The following is a 14,556-nucleotide window of genomic DNA, read 5'->3' as shown; positions in this document are numbered from 1 at the left end:
TTGCTTAGTGACATAAAGTTAATTAGGTTAACCATAATGTTTTTCTTTCTTTTTGAATAATATAGTAAAAGTTTTTCTATGGTCTTTTGTTTTTGGAATGAAGAAAGTAAGTGATGGTTAAATGAACAATGGCTTTTAGTAGTGGCTTAACTTTTTGAAAATAGGTGAATACTTAAACTTTTTTTCAGAGATAGGTCACTACAGTGAACTGAACATAAAGAAAGAATACTGTTTGTATTATTTTCTTTGAGAAGATTCAGAGGTGACCTAGGATGTAGCAGCCATAGAGGATATAGTGTAGTCAGCTACAGCTCTTTTCCAGAAATTGTTCTGTTTTACATTTATTCAGATATAGAAAGAACTAAGAATGTTTGTGTATAACAATTCTTATATTTCATAAATCAGTTGAGGCTAAATTATTGCCTCTTGCCTTTGAAAATCAACCATATACTGAGTTTACTGCAGGAGTGTTGACCATGATCCTAATTTTTGTGTTTATTTTTAACCTTTTATACTGGTGCCTTAGATTCATTATTTTTGCATCTTTGAAAGAGACTTATATGCCCTGGCTGGATAACTCAGTTGGTTAGACTCTTTGGAGCATTGCTCTGAAGTGCAGATGTTGCCGGTTCAATCCCTGGTTAGGGCACATTCAGGAGCAGATCTACATTCCTATCTCTCTCTCCTTTCCTCTCTCTCTATAAAATCAATAAAATAATGAAATAGACTTATTTGAATGCTGATTTTGTTTTAATGAATTTACTCATTGTGATAAAAGATAAGTCATTTTTTAAAATTTGTTTTATACATTAATTGCATATAATATAGTGGCTATGGACTACATTCTAAAGTCAGATTTCTTTTTGTGTGTTTGTGTATGTCACAGAGACAGAGAAAGGGATAGATAGGAATGGACAGGAAGGGAGAGAGATGGGAAGCATTAATTCTTCGTTGCAGCACCTTAGTTGTTCATTGATTGTTTTCTCATATGTGCCTTGACTGGGGGCTACAGTAGACTTAATGACGCCTTGCTCAAGCCAGCAACCTTGGGCTTAAGCTGGTGAGCCCTGCTTAAACCAGATGAGCCCACACGCAAGCCAGTGACCGCAGGGTTTCGAACCTGAGTCCTCCACGTCCCAGTCTGATGATGCTCTATCCACTGTGCCACCACCTGGTCAGGCTAGAGTCAGATTTCTTGAACTTGAATCCTGACTCTATCCTTTCCAGCAATGGAGACTTGGGCAGGCCAGGCAGATTCCTTATTTTCTGATTGTTAGTTTACTAATGGATAAAGTGGGAAAAAGAATAGTTTCTCGTGTGAGCATTAACTGAATTAATACAGTTGTACTTTGAGATACGAGTTTAATTTGTTCTGTAACCGAGCTCATAAGTCAGTCAACCGTATATCAAACAAACTTCTCCCATTTCAAATAACTGAAATAGATTTAATCCGTTTCAGCCCTGTGAAACATCCCCAAACCATCCTAAATTATGAAAAAAGACATGTTTTTAATTAAGAAACACACATGTATACTTTACCAATGCATAACAAAATATATAAAATAAAAGAAAAATTGTTATTTAGTACTGTATTCTTACCTTGGAGCAGATGAATGTGGCTAACGGAGGTGAATGGCAGAGGAGGAGGGAGGGAGGAAGGAATGCAAGCATTGTAGACTAAAACTGCACTTTCTTAACACTAAATATAAACAAACTGCATTTTTTTTTTACTTTATTTGTTTATCTTTTTTTTTTAATTTTTTATTTATTCATTTTAGAGAGGAGAGGGAGAGAGAGAGAGAAAGAGAGAGAGAGAGAGGGAGAGAGGAGAGACAGAGAGAAGGGGGGAGGAGCTGGAAGCATCAACTCCCATATGTGCCTTGACCAGGCAAGCCCAGGGTTTCGAACCGGCAACCTCAGCATTTCCAGGTCGACGCTTTATCCACTGCGCCACCACAGGTCAGGCTTTTTTTTTTACTTTAAACAAAACTATAACTGTACTTTCTTTACAACCGGCCAGGGCCAGTAAATTTTTTCTTAAGTGAGAGGAGGGGAGGCAGAGAGACTAGCCTCCCTCATACAAGTGACTGGGATCCACACAGCAAGCCCCCTCTGGGGGATGCTCTGCCCATCTGGGGCCGGTGCTCTATTGCTCACAACTGAGCCATTTTTCAGCACTTGAGGCACAGGCCACAGAACCATCCTCTGAGCCTGGGGCCAACTCACCCAAACCAGTCTAGCCATGGCTGTGGTAGAGGAAAAAAGAGAGAGAGAAGGGGAGGGGGAAAGGTGGAGAAGCAGATGGTTGCCTCTCCTGTGTGCCTTGACTGGAAATCGAACCCAAGACATCTAAACGCCAGATTGACGTTCCACCCCTGAGCCAACCAGCCAGGGCCGAGTAAATATATATATATATATATATATATATATATATATATATATATATATATTTAAATACATATTTTTAAGGACTACAAAGAACTGGATCATCGATTTTCATCAAACTCTGAATAAGTAAGCATATAGAATTAATGGGAGAAGAAAGAATGGGTGACAATTTTTTCCCTAAAAATTAAAAGTCACAGCCCTGGCCGGTTGGCTCAGCGGTAGAGCGTCGGCCTAGCGTGCGGAGGACCCGGGTTCGATTCCCGGCCAGGGCTCATAGGAGAAGCGCCCATTTGCTTCTCCACCCCTCCGCCGCGCTTTCCTCTCTGTCTCTCTCTTCCCCTCCCGCAGCCAAGGCTCCACTGGAGCAAAGATGGCCCGGGCGCTGGGCATGGCCCTGTGGCCTCTGCCTCAGGCGCTAGAGTGGCTCTGGTCGCAATATGGCGACGCCCAGGATGGGCAGAGCATCGCCCCCTGGGGGGCAGAGCACCGCCCCTGGTGGGCGTGCCGGGTGGATCCCGGTGGGGCGCATGCGGGAGTCTGTCTGACTGTCTCTCCCTGTTTCCAGCTTCAGAAAAATGAAAAAAAAAAAAAAAAAAAATTAAAAGTCACATAAGGTATTGAATTTTAAATTTTATTGGTGCCATTTCTTGGCAATAAAATGCAGTAATCATAATATACTTTAACTTAAATATATATATATTTTTTCTTTTTTTTTAAGAAAGAAAGGGACAGAAAGGAAGGGAAAGAGATGAGAAGCATCAACTCCTAGTTGTGGCACTTTTAGTTGTTGAATGATTGCTTTCTCATATATGCCTTGACCAGGAGAGCTCCAGCTGAGCCAATGATCCCTTGCTCAAGCTAGCAACTGTGGGGTTATGTGTATGATCCAGAGCTCAAGCTGACAACCCTGCACTCAAGCCAGATGAGGCCATGCTAAAACCAGAGACCTTGGAGTTTCAAATCTGGGTCCTCAGTATCCCAGGCTGACACTCTATCCACTGCACCACCACCTGGTCATGCAAAAAAATTATTGATTTTATAGAGAGGAAGAGGGAGAGAGAGAGAGAGATACAGAAACATCAATCTGCTCTTGTATATGCCCTGATCGGGAATCAAACCAGCAACCTCTGTCCTTTGGGGTGATGCTCTAACCAACTGAGCCATCTGGCCAGGGCTATAACTTTTTTTTTCTCCTTTTTTCTACCTGTTACAGGTTCTTTGGCATGGATGCAGGTTCTGTGGGAGGATTAGATTTGACTGAACAGACTCCTGTGGTATTAGGGAATAAAGCCATGGCAGCTAGTTTCACGGACCTAGAAAATTCATTGGGTGATCCAACTAGTCCTTTACTTAATAGATCATCATCAGTGGAAGATAATGATGATGATGATGTTGTGTTTATTGAATTTGTACAACCTCCTTCAACTTCTTCAGCAATAGCTGATCAAAGAAATTTTATATTTGCTTCATCAAGAAATGAAAAGCTACAAGGAAACTATTCCATAATTCTTCCTTCCTCAAGAGATTTGGCTTCTGAGAAGGGGACTATAAGTGAGACAATTGTTATTGATGATGAAGAGAACATAGAAACAAGTGAAGGGAAAAAGAAAAATTCTTCCAGTTTTATCGAATGGGGACTTCCTGGAACTAAAAACAGTACCAGAGATGTGGATTTCTCCACTTCCAGTCTTTCAAGAAGAAAGGTAAATGCAGGAATTGGGAATAGTGTTATCACTACAGAATCGACTCTGAGATTCAGATTGCTAATATTACAACTTTAGGAACAGGTGTGTGAATGCTGGGCGAGATGTGAACTTAATGATTACACTTGTAACATCACTATAGAATATCAACTTGGGAGATGTTGCTAAAGGACTTCAGTCAAGTAATTTCGGTGTTAATATACAAACATACATCCCATCTTTAACTTCACAGACCAAGACTGGAGTAGGACCTTTTAATCCTGGTAGAATGAATGTGGCAGGAGATGAACTTCAGAATGGAGGATTTGCAACTCATCATAGCCCTGGTAAGCTGTCTTCTATGCCAAGTAAATAAATTTTTGGCTGTTATTTTTAGGACCCATATCTATTGTATTTATGTTCTATAGATGAAATATTTTCTTTCTTTTAGGATAAGATGGAATATTTTACTTAACAAAACTGTGCCCTTTACTTTGGTGTCTGAATTTTCAGGAATTTAATCTGTTCTACCCATTATGGTTTACATCTAAAGTGTTTTAATTGAAAACTCCAAAACCACTACCAATACCCTTGTTTACCAGTATCTATTTTAATGTGAAAATCATAGGACAAAGAGAGGGTTGACCTGAAGGGGAATATAAAGTAATATGTAGTAATTGAATTTTATTTGATTTGTATTATGTAATTTGAAATTTCCATTTTTGCTTTACAGGTGTGTTTATTTTTGGACTGCTTATCTCTGGTTATCATTTTTTTTTATTTTAATTTTTTAATTTATTTTATTTATTTTTAATTTAATTTTCTTTTTTTACAGAGACAGAGAGAGTGTCAGAGAGAGGGATAGATAGGGACAGACAGATAGGAACGGAGAGAGTTGAGAAGCATCAATCATCAGTTTTTAGTTGCAACATCTTAGTTGTTCATTGCTTGCTTTCTCATATGTGCCTTGACCGTTGGGCTACAGCTGATCGAGTAACCCATTGCTCGAGCCAGCGACCCTGGACTCAAGCTGGTGAGGTTTTTTGTTTTTGTTTTTTTTTTTGCTCAAACCAGATGAGCCTGTGCCCAAGCTGGCGACCTCAGGGTCTCGAATCTGCGTCCTCCGCATCCCAGTTTGACGCTCTATCCACTGCACCACTGCCTGGTCAGGCTGGTTTTCATTTTTAAATCAACATTTTATTAGTTACTTAATTTTAAAAGTTTCTTGCCTTTAATTTACAGGCCTATAATTTTTAAAGTCTTGATCTTATAAAATTAAGACATAATGAAAGTTATTTAAAGCTTAGCAAATCAGGTTGGTTAGAGCCTCGACCTGAAGTGCAGAGCTTGCTGGTTTGATTCCCATCAGGGTGCATACTGGAGCAGATTGATGTTCCTGTCTCTCACTCTCTCCTTTCCTCTCTTGCTGAAATTAATAATAATAAAAAAGAGACCGCAACCCTTGTCTTGTTCTTGACTTGGGGTGGGAATAGGGAAGCATATGATATTTCACTATTATATATATTATTAGCTCCTGTCAGATGTTATTAGCTTTTTATGTTTATATTTTATTTACTAGCTTGTTATTTCAGGTTGTTTCTAGTTTTTTTAACTTGTTGGTAATTTTATTTATATATATATATATATATTTTTTTTTTTCATTTTTCTGAAGCTGGAAACGGGGAGAGACAGTCAGACAGACTCCCGCATGCGCTCGACCGGGATCCACCCGGCACGCCCACCAGGGGCGAAGCTCTGCCCACCAGGGGGCGATGCTCTGCCCATCCTGGGCGTCACCATGTTGCGACCAGAGCCACTGTAGCGCCTGGGGCAGAGGCCACAGAGCCATCCCCAGCGCCCGGGCCATCTTTGCTCCAATGGAGCCTTGGCTGCGGGAGGGGAAGAGAGAGACAGAGAGGAAAGCGCGGCGGAGGGGTGGAGAAGCAAATGGGCGCTTCTCCTGTGTGCCCTGGCCGGGAATCGAACCCGGGTCCTCCGCACGCTAGGTTTATTTATATTTTTAATTGATTTTATTAAGGTAGCACTGGTTAACAACTATACAGGTTTCTAGTTGTTCCAGCTGTTTCTGGTTTTCCTAATTGTAAACAGTGTTCTCAAGAATATCTCTTTAAGCCCTGGCTGGCTAGCTCAGTTGGTTAGAGCATCAGCTGGAAGTGCAGAGGTTACTGGTTCAATCCACGCTCAGGCACATAGAGAAACAAATTGATATTCCTGTCTCTCCCTCTCTCTCCTTTCCCCTCTCTAAAAAAATCAGTAAAATAAACATTTAAAAAAAAAAAGATTATCTTTTTTAAGTTTGGCACACTTGTCTTATTTTCTTGAGAAAAGTTTCTATAGGTGAAATTACTAAATCAAAAGTCAACATTTTTAAAGCTTTTCGTGGTTAATGCAAAATTGCCCCACCAAAAAGTTGTATTACTTCTCTTGCAAAATAAGAGGTTTTGTTTCCATAGTGTAAGCTTTCCACTGGGATAGGAGTGTTTATATAATGTTTGCTAAAATGGTCACTAAAATGACCATAATTTATTTTAGACATCATTGAACTTCTAAAAATATATTTGTCAACATTTTATGAATTTGTTCACCCATGTTTTTTATCCATTTACTACTATGTATGCTTTTTATTTAATAAGAGTTAAGCCTGACCAGGCGGTTGCGCAGTGGATAGAGCATCGGACTGGGATACGGAAGGACCCCAGGTTCAAGACCCCGAGGTCGCCAGCTTGAGCGTGGGCTCATCTGAGCAAAGCTCGCCAGCTTGGACCCAAGATCACTGGTTTGAGCAACTGGGTTACTTGGTCTGCTGTAGTACCTCGGTCAAGGCACATATGAGAAAGCAATCAATGAACAACTAAAGTGTCACAACGAAAAACTGATGATTGATGCTTCTCATTTCTCTCCATTCCTGTCTGTCTGTCCCTATCTCTCTCTCTGTCTCTGTAGAAAAAAAGAGTTAAGCCTGATAAATAATATAAAAACTTGGGATCTCTATATTGAAAGATGTGATAACTTAAAAGTAATTGAAGAAAATGTTGAAGACTTGAAATAATGTTTATTGATAATCATTCTTTTGGGTCTGTTTATTTCTTTTGATGTTTTACTTTATTGAGGTCCAGGGGCCCCTTGGGAGGTATGATGCCAAGAGTAAAGAATGCACATGGAGGGAGGAACGCAACAAAAGCTGCAGCACACTTTATTGTTTAAGGCCAGTTTATATACAGTGCAGGAGGATTCGCACATGCACCTTCTCCTCCTGTTGAAGTGAACTAGAGTAGAGATAAGGCAGCAGGTTATATAACTGTGGGAGCAACAATGCTTGCTCTTCCACTTTTGGGTCATGTCATTTGGCATAGCTACTGTGCAGGCGCCCCAGGCTCTAGCTAGTAATGGGGCCTCATACTCTACCCATCGAGAGGTCGGGTGCCTAGTCTTTTCTTACAGGGCACTCACTCCCTTGGATGCAAAGGCCACAACAGCAATAGAGGGAACAACAGATGACCACTAGTTCCCCTGTTATACCTGTTAAAATAAGTAAGGCCCATTTTCAGGACATTCCCAGACTCTCCCACCAGTGGGAGAGAGGGTCCTCTGACAGGGCCCGATGGCTGACGCTTCAGCATTCATCTCCTGTAAAGCCTTTCAGATTTGCTGTTGATTGTTGGGGATATGCACACCGCAGTCTATATGTACCAGGGCATAAATACCACCCTGCATTGCAGTAAGCAATTCTGAGTCCATCAAGGAGGAGACTCAGAGTGGCGAGTGACATTCAAGACTTGGGCTACGTGTTGGGCCAATGCCTCAACCTATAATTCTACATTAATAGTATCATAAACCCCCCCCCCCCCCCAGTTACAAAAAGAGCCAGAGGGTGAAACTACTAGAGAGCTCTCTTTTTCCTTTGTCAGTGGTGATACATGAGGTCCCAATTTTGGGGCTTCAGTGGCAATGTCAGTAATTCTTTGTCATAGATAAATGGGCAACCCCAAGTACAACGACTAGTCCAATGAGCCGGGAGGTAGGGCCTGTCTCAAACCAAAACATCTCTGTTTGAGGCAGCAAGGCAGTAGCCATCCACATTGGCAGCTGCCCCTTCCTTACAGGAGCTGCCCGTGTACCACGCTTCCATGGGGAGAGGCGATTTTTCTTCTTGGTACAGACTCTCCTGCACTTTATCTTGGGCCGGGTCTATCCCCATTTTTCTGTTATAAACTATTGGTTCCAGCAAGAAGTGCAGCTCCTGTGTTAGGGGAATAGATGAGAACTGGGCCCATTAAGATACATACCCCATTTGGTCAAAGTAGGAATCTGCACTACCCCACTTTGAGGGTGTATAGCCCAAGAACAAAGCCAGCCTTCAACCAGACACCTGGTCTACACTGTGACTGGCTGTGGCCCTGTGATATTTTCACAGGCCAGGAATGTGGCATACATTGATGCCAACTGCTTCTCAATGAGGGAATACTGTATGGCGGCTTCCTCCTATACCTGGGACCAAAAGCCAGTGGGTGTCTTCCGACTACCCTGCCTTTGTTAAAGACCCGAGCCAAACTCTGTCTCCTCAACTTGGACCTTCAGCGGAAACGGCAGGGCCAGGGCTATTTCCTGTAATGTCTGAGCTTGTGCCACCCCCCTCTTGGTGGCACGAAAGACATGCTTTGTCTTGGGGATCCAGTCCCAGGGCTCACCCTTTTGGATCAATTGATATAACGGTTTGGCCAACAAGACCAAGTGGGGTATGAAGGTTTGCCAGAACCCTAACAGACCTACATAGGTCTACAACTGTTTCACAGTTTCTGGTTGGGGGTATGTTTGAATTTTGTCAGTCATCGCCTCAGGCATAACCTTTGTCTTACCTGACCGAACAGCACTCAGGAACATGACAGAGTAACCAGGTCGCTGGACCTTGTCCTCATTGATGGCCAACCCCCAGCTCATCAAGGCTTCTCAAAGCCCTTGGGCTGCTGTTTTGAGATCGGTAAGAGAATCAGAGGTTAGTTAGCATTATGTTATCAATGTAATGGAACAATCGCATCATTTTAGAGTGGTTCCATGTGGCCAAATCTCACCAGGCTATGACACAGAGTAGGGCTATGGATGCAAATGTCCCTGTGGCAATGCTTGAAATGTCCATTGCCGGCCTTCTCACATGAAGGCAAACTGCTCTTGACTAGCAGTATAAATGTCAATAGAAAAAAAGCATTAGCCAAGTCAACTACATAGTGATATCGGCCCAGTTTCATTGACAACCTGTTCATCAGCTCAGTAATGTTCAGGACAGCGGCGTGCAGAGGCAGGGTGAACTTGTTCAGCTCTTGATAGTTTACTGTCAAACGCCAGCAACTGTTAGGCTTCTGGGCCAGCAACTGTTAGGCCACATGGGGGATGATTCCAGCTTTCTCCCAGCTTCAAAATGGTCTGTGATTTCTTCTTGTCCCCCTGGCAGGCAGTACTGCTTCACCAACACAGCTCATATTGCCTGGGGGAGATGCAGAGGGGTGTGGTGTGGATGCTCGCTCACCACTGTTTTCATCACTCATACCTGTAACTGGAATTTTTCCTGGGTGGTGCTCACAGCCAGTCTGGCCAGCACATCCACCCCCAGGATGTATTAGATATATAAACCTCATATACCCTAGGAGGCAGTCTGCCAATCCCCATAGTCACTATTTTGCGGACTGTATCTGGCATCACTCATAGCTCTCTATGGTTGCCAAGGGTCCCCAGAACAGGTCTGAGTTGTTAAAACTCAAAGTAGAATCTCCACCTGTGTCTACCAAGGTTAGGACACACTGGACATTGCAGGGGCGGGGGGGATTGGGGGACCAATAAATGGTCAGTTCCATGTGAGGCCTTTGGTCTTCTAGTTAGGCGTATAGCCAGTCAGAACCAGTCCCGCTGCCTGAATTTCATAGACTTTGCCCCGCCACTTTGTGGCCAAAGAAGAAGTTGCTGCTCTGGCATATTGCCAGCATTGTCCCAAGTGGCCTTGGCTGCAGCTGGTAAATCATGCCACAGCTGACATGGTTAATTTTCAGGGGCCTGTCCTCAGTCCCGTATGTCAGAGCGGCACTCCCTCTGGTGGCACTAGTCCTCCCCTTCCCATCTCACAGCTGCAGCTTCTTGCTTGCTTGTACCAGGAAGGACTGGCCTTGGCAGCATATGTTCATGTTGCCCAGGCACTGCTCCAAGTCTTTTTCCTTGAGCTGTAGTGACTGTAGCCAAGCCACCTGGCCTGCCCCTTCTCTGTGGGCTGCTGAGATGTTTGGCTTCAATTGTTCCAAAGCTCTTCGGATCCCCTCCGGCTGTGGATGGACTATGTTCCAGTCCACTGGCAGCATCCAGTTTATTAGGTATGCTATAACCGGGTGCCAACGAGAACAGGGGCCATCTCTTTGCCCACTCTACCTGGGGCTGTTGTGTCTCCATGGGGGTGAGGTGTTCTCCAGCACCACTCACCTCATCCTGCCTACCCTGCTTGCTGCGCCAGTTTTCAAGGTCCAGGGATGCCTTGGTAGGAGTGATGTGAAGGGTAAAGAATGCATGTGGAGCCAACATGGGGGAAGGGACACATCAAAAGCCATAGCACACTTTATTAAGGCCAATTTATTTACAGTGCAGGGGGATTCGCACATGCACTCCTCCTCCTGTTGTAGTAAACTATAGATAAGGCAGCAGTTATTTAACTGTGGGAGCAACAACGCATGTGCTCCCACTTTCAGGTCATGTCGTTTGGCATAGCTACTGCGCAGGCACCCCAGGCTCTAGCTAGCAACTGGGCCTCACACACTTAATTTTCTTTTGTACAATAATTATTCTCTAAATTTTAGATGTGTATTTGTGTAAGCATGAATTTTATCTTACTTACAAGTTCTTGTGTGGAATTAAAACCAGAAGCCTTGCCATGTATTATGTCTTTTATGTTTCAGTACTCCCATTTTTCACCTTACTGACTAAATTGAAGTTGTATGTTTAATGTTAAGTAGGATAAATAAGGTGCTTTTCAATTTAAAAGCATAGTATAAGCTGATCATTAACTAGGAAAAAGAAGGCTGTAGTTACATGCTGTATTATTATTACACTCAAATTGTGGGTATAATTGAAATTTGAGGGGTTTTTTAGCGATAAAAGGGGGTGACAGACAGGGACAGACAGGAGGGGAGAGAGATGAGAAGCCATAGCACTTTTAGTTGTTCTTTGATTGCTTTCTCATATGAGCCTTTACCCCGGAGCGGGGGCCTCCAGCCGAGCCAGTGACTACTAGTGACCAATTGCTCAAGCCAGCGATCTTGGGCTTCAATCCAGCAATGTTTGGGCTCAAGCCAGCAACCATGGGGTCATGTGTATGATCCACACTCAAGTCAGTGAGGCCATGCTTAAGCCAGTGACCTCAGGGTTTCAAACCTGGGTTCTCAGTGTCCCAGGTTGATGCTCTATCTGCTGGACCACCACCTGATCAGGCTGTTTGAAAGTAGTTTTGATTACTGTTGTAATTTTTTTTATTCTTGTCCTCCTTCTATTTCACTAATTTAAAACTGTATTTTATATTTCTGATGCTTTCTCATTACATAAAATATCAGTGATTTTAAAATGTAATAGAAGAGTCTGACCAGATGGTGGTGCAGTGGATAGGCCATTGGCCTGTGATGCTCAGGACCCAGGTAACAGAAGAAGAAAATGTACTGAATGTCTCAGTTGACACTCATTTCTGTAAGTGAAAAACTTTTAACCCCATTTAGACTATTTTGTTTATGATACATGGTACAAACTTCTATGAAGTGTGGATGAATGTATAATGTTCCTGACTTCTCAAGTTTTATTTTGGGGGACAAAAGAAGTAGATCCTTTGAATAATAACATTTAGTCTACAATTCTTTAAAATTTTTTATTGATTTATTGCTTTTGGAGAGAGATGAAGAAAGAGAGAAACATCAATTTGTTTTCCCACTTGTATTTATGTATTTATTTATTGGTTGATTCCTATATGTGCTTGACTGGGGATCAAACCTGCAACCTTGGCATACTGGGATGACGTTCTAACCAACTGATCTACCTGAACAGGGCTTTAGTTTATAATTCTAAAAAGAAGGTTCACCAAGTTTTCAGGTGAAGCATGATGGTGAAGATATGTTTGCAATTTTCTTAAAGGTTAGGTCACTTGTTGAAAGGGCTGTGTTTTTGCCATTTTTGTGTTATTTTCCTTTTACCTGAATGTAGCATAGTAAAAGCTGTTTCATTTTAGTATATCTAGATTATGTTTTGCTTGCTGTCAGCATAGGAAACGGGGAGGCAGTCAGACAGACTCCCGCATGCGCCCGACCGGGATCCACCCGGCACGCCCACCAGGGGGCGATGCTCTGCTCATCTGGGGCGTTGCTCTGTTGCAACCAGAGCCATTCTAGTGCCTGGGCCAATGGAGCCTTGGCTCTGGGAGGGGAAGAGAGAGACAGAGAGGAAGGAAGAGGGAGAGGTGGAGAAACAGATGGGCGCTTCTCCTGTGTGCCCTGGCTGGGAATCGAACCTGGGACTCCTGCATGCCAGGCTGATGCTCTACCACTGAGCCAACCGGCCAGGGCCTGCTTTTCAAATATACTCATACCCTTGATGGCCTGGGTAGTTTCATGAAACTTTTGGTTTGCACGATTGGGATTTTCTGTGTTAAGCTAATAAAGAACTATTTTCAGAGGTCACCCAGGCCTCTAATATGAACAGTTTATTGTGTTTGGTTTAATTAGCGTTTCTCTGATGATCAGTGAGTTGAAGATCTTTTCAGATGTCTTTTGGCCAGCTACATGTCCTCTTTGGTAAAGTGTCTATTCTGGTCCTCTGCCCATTTTTTAATTGGATTGTCTTTTTTTTTTAAGTAATTAGTTTATTATTTTGGTGTTGAATATATGAGTTCTTTATAAATTTGGGGTATTAACCACTTATTGAATGTGTTGTTGGTGAATATCTTTTCCCATTCCGTAGGTTGTCTTTTCATTTTGTTGATGTCTTTACTGTGCAGTCTTTTTAGTTTGCTGTAGTCCCGTTTGTTTATATTTTTCCCTTGCCCAAGGCGATATATCAGAAAAATGTTACTAAGATAAATATCAGAGACTTTTTTCTTTTAATATTTTATTTAGAAAATTAAATTTAATGTGGTGACATTGATCAATAAGAATACATAGGTTCCAGGTAAACATTTCTATAGCATTTGAACTGTTGATTATGTTGTGTACCCATCATCCAAAGTCAAATCATTTTCCATCACTGTATATTTGTCCTTCTTACTCCTTCCTCCACCCCCTCACCAACATCTCCCCTCCCGTTAATCACTTTTATCTATGTCCATGGGTCTCAGTTTTATATCCCACCTATGTGTGAAATCATACAGTTAGCTTTTTCTGATTTACTTATTTCACTGAGTATAATGTTCTCAAGTCCATCCATGTTGTCATAAATATCACTTTGGCATTTTCTTATGGCTGAGTAGTATTCCATTGTATATATGTACCACATCTTCTTTATCCAGTCCTCTATTAAGGGACACTTTGGTTGTTTCCATGTCTTGGCCACTGTGAATAATGCTATGATGAACATGGGGGTGCATGTGTCTTTACATACCAATGTTTTCGAGTTAAAATGCAAATTAAAACCACAATGAGATAGCACCATACACTTTTAGAATGGCTAAAATAATAAATAGTGACTACACCAAATACTTTTGAGTGCTCTATATGGAACAACTGAATCACTCATGCACTGCTGGTGGGAATGCAAAAAGGAACAGCTACTCTAGTAAATGGTTTGACAGTTTGTTTTAAACTAAACAATACATTCACCACATGACCCAGCAATTACCCTCTTGGGCATTTATCCTAGAGAAATGAAAATTTATGTTCACATAAAATCTGTATACAAATATTCATAACATTAATTTGTAATAGTCAAAAAGTAGGAAAAACCTTAATGTTCTGCAACAGGTAAATGGTTAAACAAACTGCGGTATTTTCATACCAGGAAATACTACATAGCAATAAAAAGAAACAAATTATTGATATGTGCAACAATTTGAATGGATTTCAAGGGAATTACGCTGAGTTATAAGGGAAACCCCAAAGGGCTATATACCATATTATTCTATTTATAAATATTCTTTATTTAAATTAATTTTAATGGGGTGTAATTGATAAATCAGGGTACATGTGTTCAGAGAAAACATCTCCAGGTTATTTTGATATTTGATTATGCTGCATTCCCATCACCCAAAGTCCAATAGTCTTCCATCACCTTCTAACTGGTTTTCTTTGTGTCCTTCCCCTCCCCCAACCCCCGCCCTCTCCCCCCCACCCCGTAACCCCCATACTCTTGTTCATGTCTCTGAGTCTCATTTTTAGGTCCCACTTATGTATGGAATCATATAGTTCTTAGTTTATTCTGATTTACTTATTTCGCTCAGTATAATGTTATCAGGGTCCATCCA

The 14,556-nt window shown here is 41.9% G+C and overlaps 1 protein-coding gene across 16 annotated transcripts in view; it reads left to right on the top strand.

The window, feature by feature from the left end:
• Positions 1-14,556, top strand: part of ZMYM5 (zinc finger MYM-type containing 5) — a 68,630-nt gene that overhangs the window by 13,616 nt on the left and 40,458 nt on the right. For 12 of the 16 annotated variants that reach the window (XR_010729152.1, XR_010729150.1, XR_010729151.1 and 9 more), the window contains 2 exons: positions 3,602-4,091; positions 4,324-4,417. Coding sequence is in view for 13 of the 16 variants with exons in the window: in XM_066258279.1 (XP_066114376.1) it covers positions 3,612-4,091; positions 4,324-4,417 (574 nt within the window). In the remaining 3 variants the exon portion in view is untranslated. Of the gene's footprint in view, positions 1-3,601; positions 4,092-4,323; positions 4,418-4,803; positions 5,211-6,724; positions 7,065-11,671; positions 11,802-14,556 lie in introns of those variants that run through there. The other 4 variants (XM_066258286.1, XM_066258284.1, XM_066258283.1 and 1 more) reach the window with 4 other exon arrangements.

This window comes from Saccopteryx bilineata, chromosome 2 (genome assembly GCF_036850765.1).
Source record: "Saccopteryx bilineata isolate mSacBil1 chromosome 2, mSacBil1_pri_phased_curated, whole genome shotgun sequence".
Lineage (NCBI taxonomy): Eukaryota > Metazoa > Chordata > Mammalia > Chiroptera > Emballonuridae > Saccopteryx > Saccopteryx bilineata.
The sequence above is the reverse complement of the archived record's forward strand: the minus strand, read 5'-3'. Positions and strand labels throughout refer to the sequence as shown.